The sequence below is a fragment of the Balaenoptera acutorostrata genome, chromosome 8, assembly GCF_949987535.1.
Source record: "Balaenoptera acutorostrata chromosome 8, mBalAcu1.1, whole genome shotgun sequence".
Classification (NCBI taxonomy): domain Eukaryota; kingdom Metazoa; phylum Chordata; class Mammalia; order Artiodactyla; family Balaenopteridae; genus Balaenoptera; species Balaenoptera acutorostrata.
In genome coordinates, this window is record NC_080071.1 from 4,302,544 (window position 1) to 4,327,261 (window position 24,718).

At 34.3% G+C, this 24,718-nt stretch overlaps 1 protein-coding gene across 1 annotated transcript in view; it reads right to left on the reverse strand.

Annotated features, from left to right (window-relative positions):
- Nucleotides 1-24,718, reverse strand: part of LRP1B (LDL receptor related protein 1B) — a gene marked incomplete at its 5' end in the record, with an annotated part of 1,526,008 nt that overhangs the window by 609,509 nt on the left and 891,781 nt on the right. Inside the window, 4 exon segments of the mRNA XM_057550915.1 lie at nucleotides 3,296-3,390; nucleotides 4,236-4,410; nucleotides 15,815-16,042; nucleotides 18,258-18,389. Of these exon segments, the coding sequence (XP_057406898.1) occupies nucleotides 3,296-3,390; nucleotides 4,236-4,410; nucleotides 15,815-16,042; nucleotides 18,258-18,389 (630 nt within the window).

The following is a 24,718-nucleotide window of genomic DNA, read 5'->3' on the forward strand; positions in this document are numbered from 1 at the left end:
CCAAACCCCTTTGTTTTGTCAAATCTTCACAAATAATTGTTTCTTTGTCTAAAAGGTATAAATGCTGCCTGCTTTGGTCACTGCGTTGGGTCTCATTCTTATGGGGCTTCTATACTTACATAATTAATTTTTTTTCTCCTGTTAATCTACCTTCTGTCAATTTAATTACAGGCATACCTCATTTTATTGCTCTTCACTTTATTGCACTCTGTGGATACTGTGTTTTTTGCAAATTGAAGGTTTCAGTCTACCCTGCATCGAGCAGGTCTATCAGCACCATTTTTCCAACAGCATTTGCCTACTGCATGTCTCTGTGCCACAGTTTGGTAATTCTCACAATATTTCATAATTTTTTATTATTATATTTATTATGGTGATCTGTGATCAGTGGTCGTCGCCATTACCACGATGACTCACTGAAGGCTCAGATGACGGACAGCACTTTTTATCAATAAAGTATTTTTTAATTAAGGTAAGTACATTTTTTTTAAGACAAAATGTTATCACACACTTAAAAGACCACAATGTGGTGTAAGCATAACTTTTATATGTACTGGGAAACCAAAAATTTCGTGTGACTCGCTTTATTGTGATATTTGCTTTATTTTGGTGGTCTGGAACTAAATCTGCAATATCTCTGAGGTATGCCTGCATTAGACCAGCCAAAAGAACCTAGAAAGATAGAGGAAAAAATTTTCCTCTCCTATAGAGCCAAATGGCCACAGGGTTAGACAGGGAACATAGGAGAAACAGCAAGAGGAACACATTTACACATGGACAGCACAGTCTGTCATTCAGCATTGCAGAGAACATCAGTCTTAGCACCTGGCTGACATGACTAGTAACCTGAAGTAGAAAGTTACTGGAAGGAACTTGTAAGCAATACTTATTTGTAAATCACATCAAGAACTTCTAGAACAAGATGAGGGCCCAGTTGTCTATTGGTCCTAAGGGGCTATGCTGGGAAGATCTGAGAGCAGAACCCGGTACTTCAAACTTGTTTGCCTCTTAGCATCAGCATCAAGACAATATAGATGTGCATAAAAACTTGCTCATCTCAGAGGCCCACTTGGTTACATATGTTCCTCTGCTAGATTTCTATGGATTCTGTTCTATGTTTATTCTTAACTGAATTCATTTATACGTACTCAATACTGCAGACAATCAAATCATTCAAATTTGAGTCTATCGGATCCAATATACTTTCTACTACTACTCCTGATAGGTTCTATTCTTAAAGGCCAGATGTTCTGTTCTTAAGTTTTCCTCATTTAATCCTCATGAGAACTTTACAAAATAGGCATTTTGCCTTGATTTTACAGATGAGGAAAGCAAGTACCACCGAGCTAACAGTAATTTGCTCAAGGTCACTGAGATAAATTCACTTAATGGGATCTAAAATGATTTAGGTTCGTGTGCCCCTAAAGCAAAAGGATAATGTCAAATTTTTATCAACAGGCCGAATACAAAATCTGATACTCAATAAAAATTTGTTTATTGAATAAATGAATGTCTGACTCAAAAGCCATACTCATTAATGCTGACTTAAGATATGGTTTGTAATAAGGTTCTGGGGTATTTCTGAGAAAATAGTCTATCTTGCACAGATTAAAATTTAACAGTATCATTCTGAATTTATTTTAAAATAATTTTCAAATATAACAATAACTGACATGAAGTAGGCATTTAGTATTTGTTACTGGATGTTTAATCATCATCCATACACAGTTAAAAATATCACTTGGTGTATAACACCTGAAGGGCCAACTACAAAGTGTAAATAGTAACACTAATTCTTTTTCATACAAACTTTCTCTATATAAGCTTCATATATAGCTGTTCTTTAATTTATTTTGAGTAGGAAAATGGAAATTTAGTATTAAAGAAGATAAGGTTTTTCCCATTATAAAAACAAGCATATAAATGAACATTTTGGTGTAACCTATAGCTACCACATTACAACGTAAGGATTTTATTTGCTCATACTATTTCTGTCATACTCACTTTTCCGTATTAAATATTCTGAACAACTCCAGATAAGAACCAACTGAATTGCTTTAGTCCAAATTAAGTGCTTTGTATGGGTCCTAATCTTGTAGAGTCCCTTGTTTCTTCTGTTCTATCATCTTCTACACAGAAGTATTAGCATTTCAATTTACCTTTAATTTCTAACACTACCTTGAATTTCAATTGTGTATCAAATCTTAGAACACAGTCCAAAGAAAAGAGTTGTTAATAGTATCATTTTACATCACAAGGTTTATTCTATGGACCACATAAAAAGAATTATTTATTGCAAATCTTGTTGATATTATCCCTTTATTGAATCATCACTATTAAAAATGAGATACTTCAAGAAAGTATACTTCCACAGTTCTAAAACTAAGAAAAAATTGCTGGAAAGCTTCATGGTATAGTGATTTTACCCCAAGATTTAAAAATACACAGTATTCAATTCAAAGCAAAATTATGACTTTCTTTTGTATATTCCATCATTGGCACATTTAATATAATATCAAAATTCAGGTTCATTATTGGATTTTTAAAAAGACGTACATTGAGATGACAAATTAAGGCAATACGATAATTCTTGCCTCTCAAAGAAACAGAAGAGAATATGAGGAAAGAGTGATTACAGTTTGAAAAGAAGAGTACAATGTATAGATATCTATTTGAAAAGAATAGTATAATGTAACTTTATCTTCTAAAAGAATCTTTGTACTTTGATTTTCAAAGATCACTTATGGGAATGAGTCAAAGCTCTCTTTCAGCACCATGAAATTTTACCTGATGAGTTACAGTGGTTAACAAAGGTAGAATGACAAACTAAATAAACACCCTGCAGAGTAAGTGAAAATTGCTGAAGACTAAATATTAAATACTTAAACTCAAATCATTGTAACTATTAATAATGCCACAATGATGATGATCAGAGGAGGCTTCAGTACATCATATTGCCACCATAGCAACTGGTGTATCAGATATTCACCAGTGAGAATAAGATATTATATTTATTAATTACATTAAGGTTTAAGCAACTTCCATACTTAAGATACTGTAAAAATTCTCTTATCAAAAATACTTAACTTCTTTTCCAGAAAAAGAATGTTTCTTCCCTACCCTACATGGACCAAATGGATTCAATAAGATTGATACATTTCTGATTTAATTTATATTACTAATCTATAATATTTTCTTTCAGGGTCTAGGTCAAAGATCCATTGTACAAGCACAGATCTGTCATATTAAAAACTATAGTGATTAACTATAAAAAAAAAAAAAAACCATAACTTACCAACCGGTTCCTTTTGATTCTGAAAGAGAATCTTGCTATTACTGCCATCCATATTTGCCATATTAATTGTGTTTCCATCCGTCCAGTAGAGTTTCCTTAATTCAAGAGATATGGTTTAAAAATATTAGATATAGACCTACTTGTTGACTAGAAGCATACATTGAAGAACAAAGTTAATATTAAAGTAAATTCTTGGCTCAGGATAATTTTTTTTTCAGGAAGGCCCCCAGATTGTTGAGCCACTTGCCTGGGAAGAAAGTACCACTCTTGCTTTTTCCTGTCATTGAAGGACAATTATCTCACTTCCTTTCCCACACCTACATTCACAACTGAATATTTAACTATGACTACAGTAAATTATTTCCATTTAAAGTCATTCATCAAGATTGAATCCTCTTGGCTTGGAGAAATCAGGCACCAGAGAAGGGAACAAACTCATTTCAATCATTCCAGTTGAAAGCACTCAGGAGAAAGAATTTCTTTTAGCCCTACCCAAGTTCTCTACATGGCTACATGATGACTAGCCAGAAGATGGGAGAATCTGATCTACTTAGCAGTGACCATAATACTAACACACAGTAAATATGTTATTAACAACTGGTATTTGAAATGAAATTAACAGCTTCTCCTGGCATCTTTTTTTTTTTTATTCTGAACTGTCACTCTTTAGAAGCATAAATTGATAAAATTTTACAATAATATATAAAAATCTGATTTCATGCAGAAAACGGAAATCTCTAACCAGGGATCTTGTACAATTTCCATATTCACATTTGCTTTTTTGACTGTATAGCTCATATATATATATATATATATATATATATATATATATATATATGTATGAGTGTGTGTGTCTTCTGAATTCAACAAAGTTTTTACATAAAATCAGAGCAAAAGTGTGTAAAATTCTTGAAAAATTAAAAAAATAATCATACTTTACCCCCTGACTGGGTGAGCTGCTAGACACTGTGGCTTATCGATTCCATGGATAATTGAGGTTTTCAAGGAGCCATCTAGTCTTGCCACGTTAATTTGCGTTTCATCAAATTCTGAGCTAATCCAGTATAAATTACGTGAGACCCAGTCCACGGCTAACCCTCTGATACTCTGAATATCTGTACAACAGGAAAGAGAAAATTAAAAATGAACGAAGTTTTCCATTCTTTTGGCTTTCTAAGTCAGTTGTTTTCTGTCTCAGGGAAAATTTAATTTACACTATTAGTTAGCTAAAATTGTACAAGATTATAATCTCATTCCCTTATCAGCCCTTCTTAAGGCATGAATAATCATTAATGTCTTACTGCTGAGCCATTTGAAAACCTGAAGTAAAAATTAGCATTGAAATTACACTAACAGTCAATGATTCACTAGTAAACACTTAGGAGCAGACACAGGCAGCAGTCCTATGGGCCAAGGTGACCAAAATTCAAATTAGAGTAATAGCTTCTCTAGTTGACGGCACAGCTTTCTAGTCAGGAGAAAGTAATTGTGGGCCATCAACAAATGGGCCATTTTATGTTTTGAATGCCAATTTGTTGCTGAAATGAAATAAAACAATTCAACTTTCCAAAAAGAATGACCAGAGTTGAACATTTTTAAAATGGATAATTGACAGAAATTGACTGAGATATAAGCAAAGAAACTAAAGCCCTTTTAACATTCCTCCAATGTGGAGTCTACAGAAATCACTGAAATCTAATTATGTTTTGATTCATTACATCCAATATGAATATTTGGGTTGCTATTACTTGATGATTCAATTAGGCATCTTTTTTTTAAAAATGAAAGCTTCTTTATTTATTTATTTATTTTTGGCTGTGTTGGGTCTTCGTTTCTGTGCGAGGGCTTTCTCCACTTGCGGCGAGCAGGGGCCACTCTTCATCGCGGTGCGCGGGCCTCTCACTATCGCGGCCTCTCTTGTTGCGGAGCACAAGCTCCAGACGCGCAGGCTCAGTAGTTGTGGCTCACGGGCCTAGTTGCTCCGCGGCATGTGGGATCCTCCCAGACCAGGGTTCGAACCCATGTCCCCTGCATTGGCAGGCAGCTTCTCAACCACTGCGCCACCAGGGAAGCCCAGGCATCTTTTTTAAAAATGATGGAATTTAGGCTAAAATATAATTGCACATTTAAATTAAAGAAACAAATTAAAATGAAAGTGTTAAAAACAATGGATACTAGGAAATCTTTTTAACATATTAACAGGTAAAGCAGGCCAATTTAGTTCCCAATCTGTGGCATTTGACTACTTTTACTTGGTTTCGCCTTTATTTCATAAAGTTTTAACATTTTCTATCATGCTGTACCTTTTAGGGTTCTCCAGACCCCTGCTACTCAAATTTACAAGACACCTGGAGACTCTTAAAAGGAAGATTCTGATTCAGTAGGTCTGGGGAGGGTCCTAAGATTCTGCAAGTTATAACTAGCTCCCAAGTGCTGTAGTCACTACTCCAGAGCAGCAGTTCCAATCCAAATGCTGCTAGAAACCCAGAGCAGCTGCTACTTAGCTCATCTAATTGCTACATCTTCCCTTTTTATCATTTTCAAAAGATGCCACCAAGCTAGATTTTCAGAAAGTGAAAACTCTGGATTTGTAAAATCTGCTAACTAGTTCAATTTTTTTTTTAATACATTTATTTATTTATGCTTGGCTGTGTTGGGTCTTCGTTGCTGTGTGCAGGCTTTCCCTAGTTGCAGCTAGAGGGGGGCAATCTTCGCTGTGGTGCACAGGCCTCTGGCTCTCATTGCTGTGGACTCTCTTATTGCAGAGCACGGGCTCTAGGCGTGCGGGCTTCAGTAGTTGTGACACTCAGGCTCAGTATTTGTGGCTCACAGGCTCCAGAGCCCAGGCTCAGCAGTTGTGGCACATGGGCCTAGTTGCTCCGCAGCATGTGGGATCCCCCTGGACCAGGGCTTGAACCCGTGTCCCCTGCATTGGCAGGCGGACTCCCAACCACTGCACGACCAGGGAAGTCTCACTAGTTCAAAATTTAAAGGAGCAAAATGAGGGAGGCCTGGCAGTTCTGGGTCAGCTGTGAAGTGCAGTGCTGGCGTGGTAGGCTCTACCCCAAGTTTACATCCTTGAGTCTTAACAGAGCCGATTTTCCTGCTCAATATTCTTTTTATTATTTCTAAATAACTTTTTTTTTTTTTTTTTTTTTTTTTTTAAAGGTGGAATTAATTTCAGAGAGTTTTCTTCTCCAATTATGCTTTTTTTTTTTTTTTTTTAACATATTGGTCTTTTTTTTTTTTTTTAAATTAATTAATTAATTAATTTATTTATTTATTTATTTTTGGCTGTGCTGGGTCTTCGGTTCGTGCGAGGGCTTTCTCTAGTTGCGGCAAGTGGGGGCCACTCTTCATCGCGGTGCGCGGGCCTTTCACTATCGCGGCCCCTCCCGTTGCGGGGCACAGGCTCCAGACGCGCAGGCTCAGCAGCTGTGGCTCACGGGCCCAGCTGCTCCATGGCATGTGGGATCTTCCCAGACCAGGGCTCGAACCCGTGTCTCCTGCATTAGCAGGCAGATTCTCAACCACTGCGCCACCAGGGAAGCCCTCTAAATAACTTTTAATCACAGTGCCTTTAAAAGGTATTCCCCATGTTTCAATTTCTCCTCTAAGCAACAACTTCTCACTCTGCGAGTTACCTTTCATCATTAATTTCTGGTAAGTTGGCAAATTTTGTATGTGAACTTCATTTCTCAACCCAACACTTGAAATTTATTTTTATCTTTAGTTATTCTCATCCAGTTCCCTCTTTTCTCAAGGGAAGAAAAAGTAATACAACACCTCTGTAAAGCTAAACCTGCCAAGTCAGATATTTATTTGCCTCACCCAGAATATTTATTCTTCCTCCTTTACCCTCTGGACTTAATTGGTTGCTGAGAAACAGTAATGAGAAGATTTGGCTTCCTGTTCTAGGTTGGGTGCCTATTTTTTGTCCTTAAATCGCTTAAATTTCGGCCTTTTTTTATCAGCAAAATGAGGATAATTATAGATAATTCATAGGATTGTTGTGAATATTAGAGGATGTGTGTTCATGCAGCCTAATTCAGGGTTGAGGGATACTTTGCCAAACCAAGGACTTAGTACTTTCTGCTTTTTTACCCTGAATTGCTTGGTACTGGCAAACATAAAATAAGTTTTTATTTCCTCTAAAATACATGTTATCCAGAGTTTGTTTGGTTTTTTTCCACTGTCTCTTCTGCTCAAAATCCTTTTACTTATTTCTGATTGACTCCTAATCATACAGCCTAGAGAAGACATTGCATTTTTAAACTGGAAATCATAGCCAAATGTAAGCTATGAATACCTATTTAGTCCTTGTGAATTCTGTAGTTCATGCTCCCTCAAATCTATTTCTATCTTTAATATTCCATAGCATACAGTCTTTTTCTTCTTTCAAGCAGTTGATTTAGTTGCTGCCAGGTTATTTTTCTGACTAGAGAGCTCTGGATCATGACCTTTGGTTGCCCCAAGGTATTCTATTGCTTCCAACCACTCAGAAAGTGATGTCTAAACTCCTTAGCCTGGCTTTCTGTATAATCTGAATATAATTACCTTTCCAACCTTATTTCTCACTATTTTTAGCCAATTATCTTATTACACTTCAGTCATATTGATGTGTTCTCAGATTCCCAGCCTTGTCCTAAACTTTCCAATCTATATAGAATTACCTGGACCTCACATCCAATCACAACTTCACTTTTCTAAATCTCATGCAAAATAGGCCAGCTGATAGGCAACATCATCCTTCAACCACAAAAACCTAATCAATTCTCCTGTAAATTCCAGCCGTGAAGATTTTCTTTATCTACCTAACTCACCAGGACTACATCTGGTCAATCCCTTTCTACCTAATGTGAAAATTATTTGCTAACATACTAGTACTTCCACATACACTTCTTGAAGGTGGGCTCCTTGCTAATTTATCTTTATAGCTCCCCTCCCCAAATGTATACAACATTGCCTTCAAAATAAATATTTTTAATGAATTGATGAATGAATTCATGATATGCACAATCCATAATTTTTAGGATATGTGAGCTGAGCTAAAAATATCAGATGTAAGATCCTCAAGTGTATTTTCAGGAGTACATATCTAAACATATACTCAGGCAATCTCAATTCTCATTTTCTATCCTCACCCTTTTCCTGTCCATTAGTTTGGGGTTTGTAATTATCAGCTTTATGCCTAAGATAAATTTTATGTCTTTTTTGACCACCACTAATGCCCAAGTCTCGTTGTTTTAGAGTGTCCTGGTAAATTCACAGTAAAGCGGTGGGGGGAAGAATAAAAACTGCAATATGTTTAATGATATTTTTCTTCTTTTTATAAAAATACTAAAATAATGAATTGACTTAACTCTTGTTTTCAAGTAAGTCAGGCCAAGACCTCTGAACAAGTTTCTCAGAAAGTTCAATTTACTATTTCCAGGGACTCTCACTTGTTGAAGAGAGGCAGATTAGATATCCATAAAAGCCCTCCGTTGCCACAAAATTCCCTGATGTATGATAAATTGTAACTTTTAAATGCATTGTTGAGATCATAAGACAGACAGGAATATCTCTAAGTGCTAACACACACTTGTATGTTAGCTAAAATCATAAAGGAAGGGAAGTGGGAATACTGAGGTTGGTGTTGCCACTGGGACAAAAACTTGTAATGACAATCTAGAGATTCCAGGATTATTAGTTGCTCAGTGCAAGAGGATTCGGTCCTTAAACTCACAAAAAGTAGCAGAGCTAAACAAGAGCAATCCCAGGATATCAGAAGGATCTACATCCTCGGGTGAGTGGGAAATAAAAAATCTGCCTACTTAAAAAGGAGAATAATTTTTAAAATAAATATAAAACATTTTTTTCTGTCTCTTTCCTGGGTATGAAAAAAAAATTCTAAACATAGGTCTACGCTTAGGTAAGAGATTAATAGTTTATAAACAAGGTATTCATTGGTTGGGCAGAGGAGGAATCAAACTAAAGTGATTCCTGGCTTATCGTCACTCCTTTTCCCTCCAACAGAAGCAAATTCAAATCCTCTATGGAAGAAAAAAATTTCTTAACCCAGGTCCTCACAATTTCCAAAGACTGAGTTTCTCCTCGTAATTGATCAGAACAAAAAATTAAAATTAAAAGAAATAAGACATAAGACCAAGAATAAAGAGAAAAATAAACAATAGGTTTAAGTCTCCAAAGCCTACATGTTTTAAAATTATCATGCGTAAGATAAAGAAAAATGCGTGGAATATTTTAAAGGAAAATATACGCTTCAAAATAATAAGCAAGCTACAATAATTTATTTTTAAAAATCTTCTTGGAATATATATAAATGAGAAGCAAAAATAACTTGCAAATATTAAAAAAAAAATAATTCATTAGATGGATTAACCAGCAGGTTAGACACTAGTTACTGCAAGACAGCTAGTGAACTGCAAGACAAATAGAAGGAAGTTAGCCAGAGAAAGCACAGAGAAACAAAAAGATTAGGTGAGTTGGAGGTTAGAATGAATAACCTACCATACCTAGTCAGAGTTTACAAAGGAAGGAATAGAGAGACTAGGCTAGAAAAAATGGTCAGATATAATAGTTGAGGGTTTTTCCTCCCTGTGCTGATGAAAGACATGACCCAAAAGGAAGTACAACACATTTTAGGTTGCTAAGTAAAAATATTATCAGGAGGAAAGAGAAGATCTTAAAAGCATATAGAGAGAAAAGACACATCCTGCAAAAAAGAATGACTATTAGACAAAATTAGACAAACAGAGATTCTCAGCAGCAATGAGATGTGAAAAGATAGTGAAATAATATCTGGAAAGGGTTGAGAGAAAGTAACTCTAAACTTGGAATTTGTACTCAACCATCATTATCTTTCAAACTACACTTAAACATCAACAAAAAGATGGGCAAAAACTCAATAGCCATGTCTCCAAAGCAGATACAGAAATGGCCAACAAGAACACAAAAGGATATTCAACATCACTAATCATTAGGAAATGTAAATCATGACCACAAGTATATACCACTTCATACCCATTAGGATGACTACTATAGAAAATGAACAAACAAACAAAAAACAAAAGAAAAACAGAAACAAAATAAAAATATTGGCAAGAATATGGAGAAATTGGAACCCTTGCGGGCTGTTGGTGAGAATTTAAAATGGTGCAGCCTTGTGGGAGACAGTATGGCAGTTCTCAAAAAATTAAAAATAGAATTACTATATGATTCAGCCATTCCACCTCTGGGTATATAACCAAAAGAATTTAAAGGTCTCAAAGAGATATTCATATACCTATGTCCACAGCAGCATTATTCATAATAGCCAAAAGTGAAACAACCCAAATGTCCATTGACTGATGAATGTATAAACAAACTGTGATACATACATACAATGGAATATTATTCAGCCTTAAAAAGAAAGGAAATTCTGACAGGCTACAATATGGATGAACCGTGAAGACATCATGCTGAGTGAAATGAGCCATTCACAAGAAGACAAATACTATATGATACCTCTTATATGAGGTACCTAGAGTAGTTAAATTCATAGACACAGAAATAGAATGGTGATTTCCAGGCGATGAGAGAAGGGGCATGGGGAGTTGTTGCTTAATGGGTATAATTTCATTTTGCAAGACAGAAAGAGTTCTGGAGATTGGTCACACACTGTGAATGTTCTTAACACTACTGAACTGTACAATTAAGAAGGGTCAAGGGACTTCCCTTGCAGGGGGCATGGGTTCGATCCCTGGTTGGGGAACTAAGATCCCACATGTCGCATGGTGCGGCCAAAAATAAAATTAAAAAAAAATAAAAATAGAAAGGTCAACATGATAAACTTTATGTTATGTGTATTTTACTACAATTTAAAAAAATTATCTTTAAAAAAAGAAGACTAAATAAATATATTTTCAGATATTATATCAGATTATCACTAACAGATTCTCACTAAACTAAAGGAACATTAAAGGATATAATTCAGAGAGAAGAAAAAAGATTACAGAAAGAAGGCCTGAAATGAAAGAGGGATGGAGGTAAGCATACAAATTGGTTCAAATGTAGAGAAATCTAAATGAAAAAGGACTGGCTGTCAATTCTCTGCTTGTGAGACATCTTTTATTTTTCCTATGAAGTGGACCTACTGACACCAGTTTGCTGGGCGTGAACACAGACTTCTACCCCAAATCAGGCATGCCTTCAAAGGAGGAAGGGATCCCAATTCTTATAACTTTCTGAGGGCAGTTATGGTTTCAACTAATCAAAACTCATTTGCAGTAGGTTTCTGGGCAATTATTTCACTGTTCTTAGAAGCAAAGTTTAAAAAAGCAAATTGGTAATGCTTGTAAAAAGCTTTCTCAAGGGAACTTTGTAAATATTAATATTCTATTTGTTGCATTCATGAAAAAACTGATCATACAAATATATATACATGTATGTGTGTATATACATATATATGTTACTATATATAACACATGGTATGCAAATTAATAAAACATCCATAAATCCATGATCCAGCTTAAGAACATTATAAATACTTTAGGAGCCTTCTAAGCTCACCCTCACTAATTTTATGCCTCTCCAACTCTGAACAATTGGGCATTTACCATGGCCTTGGTTTTGTCACTTTTAACACATATGTATGCATTCCCAATCTTTTTTTTTTGAGAGAACATAGGGGCAGAATTATAACTTTTTGACTAATCTTTATATTCTTAATGTCCTAAACCTATAATTATTCCTATATTATAGAAACAACTCACTGCTGATTTGGGAAAAAATTCTGAAGCAAGCCTCTTTCTTTTATTTTCGTCTGGATCAATGTCTCCAATATCCTTCCAATTATTTGGTCAACTTCACCTCTCTTTCATTCATCAGGTTCAGTTACTTCTACATCTACTCTTGGTGTCTGTCACCTTCTTATATCTAAATTTGGTTTCAGATTTGGAACATCTCTGTAACCTTCTAGTTGTATCCTTGTCTATAATTTCTCACTTTTCCAATCTAACTATCAGGTTGATAACGTGATTTATCTTCAAAAGAGTTTGAATGACCTATACCCATCTGTAAAAGTCTCCAGCAGCTTTCCATTGTCTTGAGGGAAAAAACTAAAACAAAACAAGAAAACAAAACCAGCTCCTCTGGTATAAGACCCTCTGTGATCTGCCATGATATGAACCTTCTAGTTTACTCTTTTACAAGATTTATCTGCCCCTCACTGCTTGCTCCTCTGTGTGTATGTATGTCCAGATCTTTGTGCCTACTGATAGCTTAACCAGATTGATCTTGCTACAGTTTCCTCCAGAACCCTCATTTCACCACCTCCTCCTACGTGGGAAATTTAGTAATCCCACGTATGAATTCAGTACTCCTTGTGCTAACTTTGTAAGAAGTGGCTTACACCTTATTAACCTCCTTATTTCATTGAGTCTTATACTTTAGTTAGATGTTTACATTTCACTCTCACCAGATATAAAGCTCTTTGAGGTTATAGATTGTCTTAGTGAAATAATTGCTATCTCCCCACCCATTCAACATCCCAGATACAAAATCCAGAATATCGTGTGAGAAAAAAAAAAAAGCCCATGGAGTAAACTAAAATAGCATTTCTATCTTTCTAACTAAAAGATAAAGAATATACGTGGGAAGTATTGCTCATTTAGCACCCATTGCTATAGATACACAGTTCTCAATAGAATGGCATTTATAGGTATCATTTTTGCCTTTCTTTCTTTCTTTTCTTTACTCTCCTCTTTTTTAAATCACAGATGTTGACATTCTTCCACCAAAAGGCTTCCTGGGTGAAAATGAAAATTGAAAATTCTATTCAGTAATAGGCAAAACAACAGATGTTCCCTGTCTAAACTTTCTACTTTAATTCAAGGACTGTTTCCAAAATCTAGATCTCACTGATTTGGGGCCTGATCCTTTTTTTTTTTTTTTTTTTGGTGGTTTCACATTAGACTTGGGCTGAGGAAAATATGAAGAGTGAAGAGTGTCTCAAGAAAAATTCCAGTAGATGGAAGACAATGAAGTGAGAAAATACAGAGGCCAACAGTATAAGAAGAGAAAGGCCAAAGAGTCATTTACAAGGAATCTAAAAGATGAAAGCGTAAAATAAAGTACAATTACTGGCAGGATTTAAGATACTTTGATGAGTTCAGAAACTGAACTGTCAAAAGTTCATCTCAAGTTTCTCTTTTAATGGAAGGACATATCAGTCCCTAACAAGGTTTCACTTTGGAAGAAAGGGAAAAGCAACGTCATTCAACTTATGGGGCAGACAGAAACTGAGTTGTCCTTGAAAATGTCTATTCCTCAACTTTCATATTCAGTTATTTCATATATTTACTCGTTGATATCTCAATGATTTTTCCACATTTCACTATCTCTATTGTTTCCACCCTTGTCCAGGCTTCCATCACCTCTTACTAAAACCACTATAGCAGCCTTGTTTCCCAGAGTCTACTGCTCATCTACCCCCCAACCCAGACCTTTTCAATTCTCCACTAAACATAATATCTATATATTTTTTATGTTTTGTTTTTGTGGCCGCTAGGCATGTAGGATCTTAGCTCCCTGACCAGGGATCGAACATGCAGCCCCTGCATTGGAAGGCAAAGTCTTAACCACTGGACCACCAGGGAAGTCCCTAAACATAATATCTAGAGTGATCTTTTCCAAAGCAAAGATAATCATGTAGTTGTACTCTCCATAAAACATTTCCTAAGTTTCCATTATTTTTAGTATTAACATAAAAATCAACGAGTTATCCTATAAAGGCTGGCATGATTTGGTTCCTGTTTTTTTTAGCTCCATCAGCTTGTATAACACCCTCTTGTTCTGTACTTCATACTATTCACTCTATACTGACCCTCCTTCAATTTCTTATCATATAGAACATATTCTAATACTTTTCAAAATGACTGAATTAATAATTATTGATCCTAATGAGTACATCTATTGTTAGTGAGAAAATATTATTGCTCAATTTTTGGTTAATAATTGTAAATAGAGTCTGCTAAATGGAGATACATTTGTAATTTTCTCAAAGATAAACTCACCAAATTACTACTAGTTATCAATTTACAATTAAAGACAGAAAATCTTTCCCCACTTTTTTTTGAGATAGAACATCTTTTACTTTATACAATTCATAGAGCCTTTGGAAAGTATTTCACATTCACGATAAAGTATGTGAACAATTTTCTATTAGACTTTGATGAATTTCTTGTGAGAAGACCACCAAACTGACTGTCAGTCTTGGGAGTACCTTATGTGCTTTAACTGTTCTCTCAAGATTTTTCATGATCATTTACCAGGTAGTCTTTTTAAATCTAGTCTAACAATAATTATTTTTTCCCCTTGCTCCTGTAAAAAAATCCTGCACAAAAAGGAAATCTTTGCATTAGCCTTTTTAGAAAGGCTCTTCTCTTAGGGAAAGTTTGTAATTCAATATTTAAACAAGCTTATAACCAATTCATTCAAGTTGCATTAACAGTACTAACCTGAGATGGGTAAAGAGCTAGCATACATACAAGAGCACCTGAGTGCTCAAATACTCTCGGATCTACTAATGGTACTCAAGCCAGTGGAAACTCTTGAAAAACACTGTAAATGTAAAACCTGCACTTCTTATTGCTTTCGTTAAGAAGTTGATCATTGCTCAAATAAGGTCTGATTTTAAATTGTCAGTATGCTTCAGGCAGAGGAGTTTGATATATCTATATGGATGACTGATCATGCCTTCTTCCATCCTCCTTCAAATCACTCTATCATGCCTAGGGGGCATGGAACTGAAGAAAAACTGTGTCTTCTTTGATTTTGCAGTCACGGTAAACAGCAGGTGCTCAACTAAGATTCACTCACTAAAACGATAACTGACCCAGAAATCACATTATACCAAAATTTAAGCAAAAATGAAGATAATTCAATGCTAAATATTTAGAATTCGGCCACTGCATTTATATGTATGTCTCATTTCAGCTATATTTTCTACTTTGGGAAAAGTTGTTGTTGTTTTTTTTCATGGTTAATCAACAGCATTACTGAAAACCTGTGATTCAACCTGCTGGGTCAGGAGGTGGATAGGAACAGGTTTCCTCTCTTATTTGTTTAGTCTAGTTCTGTAAAAATACATGCAAAAGAAAGTTGATAACAAGCTTGAATCAGAGGGGGAAACCAGTCTTTACCAATATCCTATATTTTCTCTAGGCAAATACAACTTTTCCCGCATCAGCAAAAAGGAGTCTTCCAATCTGTTTATTTAGAAATCTGCAAATTATCTGTTCTGAAAATTTTTCTTCTTGCGAAACTAAATTTCTAGTTATCAGACTACTATGTGCAACATAATTATAGCATTCTACAATTGTTAGGATATAGCATATTATTAAATCTCTGAATAATCAATTCCAACTCTCAATTAACTACATAGAATTAGATAATAGAAAAAGAATACAAAAGAGATGCAATTATTACAAACTGAATAACAAACATTTTTTAAGATGTAAAGTGAAAATCTTTTACCTCTTGAAATAACAGTTTCTAATCCAGTTCCATTAATAAAAGCCCGTTTAATGGTTTGTGTCTTAATGTCTGTCCAGTATAAACGTTCTTCAGATGCATCAAAGTCTATCACAGTAACATCATCAATATCAGGGACTGTAAAGGCCGTGATAAAGTTAAAATATGGATTATCAATATCCACTCCTCTGATTTCAGAACGTCTTGCATAAAGAAGAAATTTTTTCATTTCTAGAAAAGAAATAGAAATGTGTTTTTCTTTATAAGCTTGGCAAGTTTGAAGCTGTCTAGAAATTCTAAACATTATTTGTTGATGATTTAATAGGTTTTTAATACCAGAAAATCATGACCAAGATTTGATGGAAACATGAACGCAGAAATGATTTATCTATTTTTAAATGAAAGTACTTAATAATAACAAATGTAAAACAAGTTAGAATCCTTAAGTCATTTTTCTTTAGTTAGAAATGCCAAGAAATTATCAGTAATTGATCTGATCTTAGAATTTCAAACAAACTTGTTAAAGGACATGAACTCTACAAATGCCAAACATCCATATTTGTTCTTTGTTTATAACTATAACAATACTGCAGTGCATTAAGTGCTTTTTGAAGGAACCTAAGAACATTTTTTCTATACTATCTTTGAATAAAATGAGATTAAACATTGCTTTTAAAAATCATGTTTATATTTTCCCTATCAAAATTAGGGTTCAAATAATGTTAAAGCATGCTGTACTGTAAATTTTTGTGAATCTGTAGTAATTAATATTATGAGGCATTCTATCATTTCTACTTAAATAGGCACCTTTCTTGCAATGAGTTTGTGAAGTATTAGTAGATTTAATAGAAATAGGAGTCAGATGTTCTATTCTCTTGTTTTTCACTTTGGGGTTATTGTTGATATTTGAGATATGGTATTATTGTATAAAATTAATTAAAGCCACATGTGCCTAAATTCCTGAGTTAAGATTTGATGAATACACTCTTTTTTGCCCTTAAAAGTAACTGCTTTGCAAATAAACAAAAATTACTAACAAAACAAAACTAAAAAAACCCACAGTCTGATTTTTTTTTTTTGAGAAGTTATTTGAGAAGTTCTAATTTCCAAGGTATGGTAGCAACATCAAAAATACATTTGACTTAATAAGAGAGCAACCATTTATTTAACATCAACAAATATTAACTGAATGTTTCCTATATGCCAATCAAAATTACAGGTCCTCAGAAAACAGAAGTAAATGAGATAAACGAGGGCCTTCTCATGTAGTAGTTTACATTCTAAGAGGGATAAACAATAAATAAAGAACAGAAACAAGAAATATCAAAAACAAGAATACCAGAAACAAGAAAATATCAGTAGGAGAGCTACTGTAAACTAGGTCATCAGGGAAGCCCTCTACAAAGGTGACATTTGAACAACCCATGAATAGCAAAAAGGACCCTACAATTAGAAAATCTAAGAGAGGAGTATTTTCAAAAGAGGGAACAGCTAGCCCAAAGTCCAGAGCAAACTTGGTGTATTCAAGAATGTAGAATATGTGTATGAGGTATGTAAATTAGATCTCTATCTGTAATTACATGTGACATTATTTTATATCAAAAACCTTATGTAGAGTTCAAGGTACCTTCACTTTTTTTGAATTCACCTCTAAATTGTGTAGAGTTAAAGCACAGTTCCCAGCATATCTCATTATCAACCACCAACTTTTATTGTGTCCTCTTTTTTTTTTAACATCTTTATTGGAATATAATTGCTTTACAATGGTGTGTTAGTTTCTGCTTTAAAACAAAGTGAATCAGCTATACATATACATCTAGAGTGAAGTCAGAAAGAGAAAAACAAATACCGTAGGCTAACACATATATATGGAATCTAAAAAAAAAAAAAAAGGCTCTGAAGAGCCCACAGTCTGGTTTTCATTCACAAATTTTATTTTCAGTTTTTAGTTTAAATATGCTGTTTAAGTATTTTTTTACAAACCTTTCCAAGTTACATATTTTACTTCATATTTTCTCCCTTCAACTTGATAATCCCCTATAAAATGATGCTAAAGTAAATGTAGATGAGCAGGAGGAGATTAAAGCTGTTAAGCACTTCTTTATTATGCAGGTTACCTACATCATCATTTTCTGATAATGCACTTTCACTTACAAATCTCCCTGTTTTGTAGAGATAAATTCTGCTAACACACCAAATAAGAAAGTAGCAAGAAAAAAAGTGAATGAGGTAATAAACAGCAAAGTGAAGCATATCACATATTTAAAGAATTTGTCAGTCTCCCCAAAAGTAGATGAATCATCAACAGAGTCTGAAAATAGCACCACATCAAATGTTTTTAAGGACATTAAAAACCTCTTCCGCTTTACTATGAGGAAAATCTGAATGCTAATACAATTTGAGAGAATTCAATTTGGAGTTTAGAAAAGAACTGTAAGAAATTTACCATAGCAGGTCTTCTTATTTGAGGAAAGCTTCATCAAGTGTGGGCAAGCACAAGCAGCACTCCTATTATGATTGATCAGACACATATGAGAGCAGGGGCCTCTGCCATCATTAGCTGCACAGGGATTGGGAGCTGTAATTACACAGTGAAATATTAAGAGTGAAGAAGGAAGACTAGATTAGGGAACCTCTGAGTTTGACAAGGGTTATTCACGTAATGATTCAAAGTGAAGTTCCCTACATAGCACCCATTACTCCAGTGATTAATATGACAACAACAGACGATCATACACAACAATTACATGAATAAAAACATTTTTCCTCCTGAAGATAACAACTAAGATAACTCCCTCAATTTCCTCTAAGAGGAATGGTATGCATTCTATTGCTTTAGAAGCAAAGATCTTTTTTTTTAAGGATTTAGTCTGAGAAACAATCAGGAATAATTATCACATTTAGTATAAAATAAACTCAGGTAGACTATCATGCCGGTGTTGGGAAGTTCTGATCCTGGATTAGGGCTATGGATTCTGCATCTTAATGTATCTGAATGAAGAGTGCATAATCACTTACATTTGTATAACTGAGGCAAGTAAATCAAACAACCAGTACCAAGGAAGAAAGAATTTTATGATTTCTTTGTTACTAATCTTTTCCACTGCTCCAAGGTAAACTGTATTGTACCATATTTTAAAAACAGCAATTTATCATGCAGCTAAACTTACTGCCTGCATATAAGTTCATTTACAGTTTAGTTGTTTGATATTTGTATTATATTTTGCCAAAGAAATAATGCTAAAAATGGTAATTAAGTTTTTCAGGTAAACCAACAAAACACACTAATTCAAAATATGGTTTAAAGATGATACAGAAAGATTTATTGAGAAATTAAATTAGGTGCTAGTCTATATAACTGGTAGAGGGAGCAAAAGACTACCTGTTATAGGAAGGAGGTATAAGAGTAGAAAGTGAGTTCCAGGGTGATTTTTCATATTAATAGCTGGAATGAGGTAGCAACATGTCTTTGGCATGTTTCAACTCTTACTTCTCCTCTTCATTGCTAATTTTGTCTCTCTCTTCTACTAGGCTCTCGGTACTGCACAATGTTCTAAGACCTCATAGAAGCCTAACAAGTTTACTCAAATCTCAAAAATTCCTCTTTGCTTTGCTATCACCTGCCTTTCACTTTGCCTCAGTCAGAAATCTCACCCCTTCAAAGCTGCTGATATCAACAAATAAAGGTGGAAGAATTTTAACTGTTTCACACCACCTTACCATTCTTAGAAATATTAGTATTTTAAGCTAAGGTCCATTTTAAATATTATAATAATAAAAAAATCTCCTACTGATAGTATATAATTATATGAAAGAACGAGATACTATAAAACAGCAGGGAAAACAATATTTTTTAATGGAATTAATAATATGTAGAATGGAAGGCATATGTATGTGCAAACACATGTAAAATACGTGTGTGTTTTATATGACAGGTAGTTAGATCTTGATATAATAAACTGTGGAAGTGAACAATTTAAGTAACCTGAAATATTTGAGATTCACCTCTACCACACTGAAACATAGTTTTAAGAGTATTACATTTTTTCTTAAAACTTTTTATTAATTATATTAAAAATGTTGTTTGCAGTTGAATATATTAATATCTCTAAGTAGAACCCCTCATTCTTCAAGTTTCATAAGTGATACCTTATCTCCTAAAGCAGTAATAATATTACTAATATGCTTAGAATCTAGATTTTTTTTTGTAAAAAGGAGATCAGCCAATTTTCTTACAAATGTTGTTAAGAAAAGTTTCATTTTCTATAGAAATATTTTCCTGAAGCAATTGGAGGCACTTAAGGTATTTCACTGTTAAAACTACTCTTTGAGCAACAGCCTGAAAAGACCACAATGAGACAGGTAGGATGGATAGAGACACCATCTGATCAGAAGCTACACCATCAGAGCACAGATCCACAAGTGGGAGGGTTATCACAACTGTGTAGGTGCCCCCTGAGGAGCTAAGGGCCCAAGCTCCAAGTTCAGCTCCCCGCCAAGAGTACCTGCACTGGAAAGATGAGCCCCCAGAATGTCTGGCTTTAAAACCAGTGGAGCTTATTTCCAGGAGAGCTGAAGGGCTGTGGGAAACTGAGACTCAGCTCTTGAAGGGCTTGTACACAAACTCACTAGCTTTGAGTCCCAGTAGAGAAGCAGTACAGTTAGGCAAAATGAGGAGACAAATACCTTCCAAGTGAAACATCAAGACAAAACATCAGAGAAAGAACTAAATGGAAAAGAGATAAGCAATTTATCAGATAAAGAGTTCAAAGTCATAGCCATAAATATGCTCACTGAACTTGGGAGAAGAATGGATGAACTCAGTAAGTACTTCAACAAAGGGACAGAAAATATTAAAAAAAAATCAGAACAGAAAAAAACAACTGAAATGAAAAATACATTATAGGGAATCAACAGCCAATAAGAGAATGCAGAACAGATCAGGGATCTGGAAGACAGCATAGAGGAAATCACCCAATCAGAACAGCAAAAAGAAAAAGAACACATACATATATATATGAGAATAGTTTAAGGGATCTGTAGAACAACATCAAGCATACAAATAATCACATTATAGGGTCCCAGAAAAAGAAAAGAGAGAGAGACAGAAAACCTATGTGAAGAATAAATGGCTGAAAATTTCCTAACCTGGTTAAAGAAATAGACATCCAATTTCAGGAAGCTCAGAGAATCCCAACAAGATGAACCGTAAAAGACCCACAATAAGATATATTATAATTAAAATGTCAAAAGTTAAAGATAAAGAAAGAATCTTAAAATCAGCAAGATAAAAACAACTGATTAGGCCAAATTCCCTGGTGGTGCAGTGGTTAAGAATCAGCCTGCCAATGCAGGGGACACAGGTTCGATCCCTGGTCTGGGAAGATCCCACATGCTGCAGAGCAACTAAGCCGGTGCGCCACAACTACTGAGCCTGCACTCTAGAGCTCATGTGCCACAACTACTGAAGCCCACACGCCGGGAGCCTGTGCTCCGCAACAAGAGAAGCCACTGCAATGAGAAACCCGCGCACTGCAATGAAGAGTAGCCCCTGCTCGCTGCAACTAGAGAAAGCCCATGTGCAGCAACAAAGACCCAATGCAGCCAAAAATAAATAAATAAATTTATTTAAAAAAAAAGAATTTAAAGATAAATAAAGAGTTTCCCAGATAAGCAAAAGATAAAGGAGTTTGTCACCACTAAACCGGCCTTACAAGACATGATAAAGGGATGTCTTTAAATGGAAAAGAAAAGGCCATAACTAGGAACAGGAAAGTTATGAAAATGAAATCTCACAGGTAAAGGCAAACATACAGTAAAGGCAGTGAATAAACAACCTATTAAGCTAGTATGAAGGTTAAAATACAAAAGTAGTAGAAATCATCTATATCTAAAATATCAATAGTTAAGAGATAGAGAAAACAGAAAGATGTAAAATGTGATATCAAGAACATAAAATATCAGGCAGTGGAGTAAAAATGTAGTGCTTTTAGAATGTGTTGAACTAAGCTACCAGCAACTTAAAATAGACTGCTAAATAAATATATTGTTATATATGAATGACATGGTAACCAGAAACCGAAAGCCTATAACAGATATACAAAAAATCAAGACAAAGAAACATAAAAATAGCACTAAAGGAGTCATGAAATCACAAGAGAAAAAAAGAAGACTTGAATAGAGAACTACAAAAACAACCAAAAAACAATTAACGAAATGGCAGCAAGTACATACCTATCAATACTTTAAATGTAAATGGACTAAATACTCCCCAATCAAAAGACACAGGGTGACTGAATGGATAAAAATATCCTAGACCCTTGTGTTTGCTGCCTACAAGAGACACACTTCAGATCTAAATACACATGCAGACTGAAAGTGAAGGTATTGAAAAAGATATTCCAAGCATATGGAAACAAAAAGAAAACTGGGCAGCAATACTCATATCAGATGAAACAGACATTAAAACAAAGACTGTAACAAAAGGAAAAGGACATTACATATGACAAAGAGATCAATACAGCAAGAGGATATAACACTTGTACATATCTATGCATCAAACGTAGGAGCACTTATATACATAAAGCATATATTAACAGACATAAATGGAGACACTGACAGTAACACAATAATAGTAGGGGACTTTAACACCCCAGTTACATCAATGGATAGACCATCCAGACAGAAAGTCAATAAGGAAACATTGGCCTTAGATGAGTTTAGTGTAGATAGACTTAATAGATATATACAGAAACGTGCCACCCCCAAACTGCAGAATACACATTCTTTTCAAGTGCACAAGGAATATCCTCCATAGATCACATGTTAGGCCAAAAAACAAGTCTCAATAAATTTAAGAAAATTAAAATCATATTCTCCAACTGAAAATATATGAAGCTAAAAGTTGATTACAAGAAGAAAACTGGAAAAAAACACAAACACGTGGAGGCTGAACAATGTGCTTCTGAATAGTCCATGGTTCAACAAAGAAATCAAAAAGGAAATAAAAAAATACCTTGAGACAAATGGAAACAAAACATTCCAAAATCTACGGGGTACAGCAAAAGCAGTTCTAAAAGGGAAGTTTATAACAATACAGGCTTACCTAGAAAACATTAAAAAATTTCAAATAAACAATCTAACCTTATACCTAAAGGAACTAGAAAAAACAAACAACCAACCAAAGCCCAAAGTTGGTAGAAAGAAGGAAATAATAAAGATCAGAGTAGAAATAAATTGAGAAGATTTTTTTTTAATGGAAAAAATCAGTCAAACTAAGAGCTGGTTCTTGGATTACAGAAACAAAATTGATAAACCTTTAGCCACACTCATCAGGATAGAAACAGAAAATGCCCAAATAAATAATATCAGAAATGAAAGAAGAGAAGTTAAGTTACAACTTACACCACAGAAACACAAAGGGTCATGAGATTATTGGGAACAATTATGCACCAACGAATTGGACAACCTAAAAAAAATGGATAAATTCCCAGAAACATGCAATCTTCTAAGACTGAACCAGGAAGAAACAGAAAATTTGAATAGACCAATCACTAGTAAGGAATGTGAACCAGTAATAAAAAACCTCCCAAAAAACAAAACTCCAGGACAAGACAGCTTCACAGGAGAATTCTACCAAACATTTAAAAAGTTAATACCTTCCATCACAAACTATTCCAAAAAAAATGAAGAGGAAAGAACACTTCCAAATTCATTTTATGAGTCCAACATTACCCTGACCAAGATAAAGACAGATTACCAAGACCAGATAAAGACACTATAAAAAAAAGAAAATTTCAGGCCAATATCCTTGATGATCATGGAAATATCCTCAAAAGTATTAGCAAACTGAATTCAACAATATATTAAAAGAATTATACACCTTGATCAAGTGGGATTTATCCTAGGGTTGCAAGAATGGTTCAATAACTGTAAACTCAATCAATATAAAATTTCACATTAACAAAATGAAAGATAAAAATCAAATGATCATCTCAATAGATGCAGAAAAAGCATTTGACAAAATTCAATATCTATTTATGATAAAAACTTTCAACTAAGTGGGTATAGAGGGAACATACCTCAATATAATAAAAGCCATATATGACAAAACCACAGCTAACACAATACTCAATGGGTGTAAAGCTGAAAGTTTTTCCTCTAAGAGCAGGAGTAAGACAAGGATGCCCACTATTGTCACTTTTATTCAACATAATACTGGTAGTCCTAGCCACAGCAATCAGACAAGGAAAAGAGATAAAAACATTCAAGTTGAAAAGGAAGAAGTAAAACTGTCACTATTTGCAGATGATATGATACTATGTATAGTCTATAACTATATATATGTTTATATAGTAATACACTACATGTATAGTATTTCTATATATTATATATATAGAATTTAGTTATATATAGTAATATATAGACATATGTGTATATATAAAAATATATAAATACATATATATATACTTATATATAGTATAACCCTAAAGATTCCACCAAAAACAATTAGAACTCATATGAATTCAGTAAAGTTGTAGGAATCAAAATTAATATACCCAAACCTGTCTTTCTATACACTAAAAACAAACTAGCAGAAAGAGATTTTAAGAAAACAATCTCATTTACAATTGTATCAAAAATAATAAAATACCTAGATCTAAACTTAACCAAAGAAGTAAAGAACCTGTACACTGAGAACTATAAGACACTGATGAAAGAAACTGAAGATGACACAAATACATAGAAAGATATACCATGCTCATGGATTGGAAGAATTAATATTGATAAAATGTCCATACTATCCATAGCAATCTAAAAATTCAATGCAACCTCTATCAAAATACCAATGACATTTTTCACAGAAGTGGGGTAAATAGTCCTAAAATTTGAATGAGACCAAAAAAG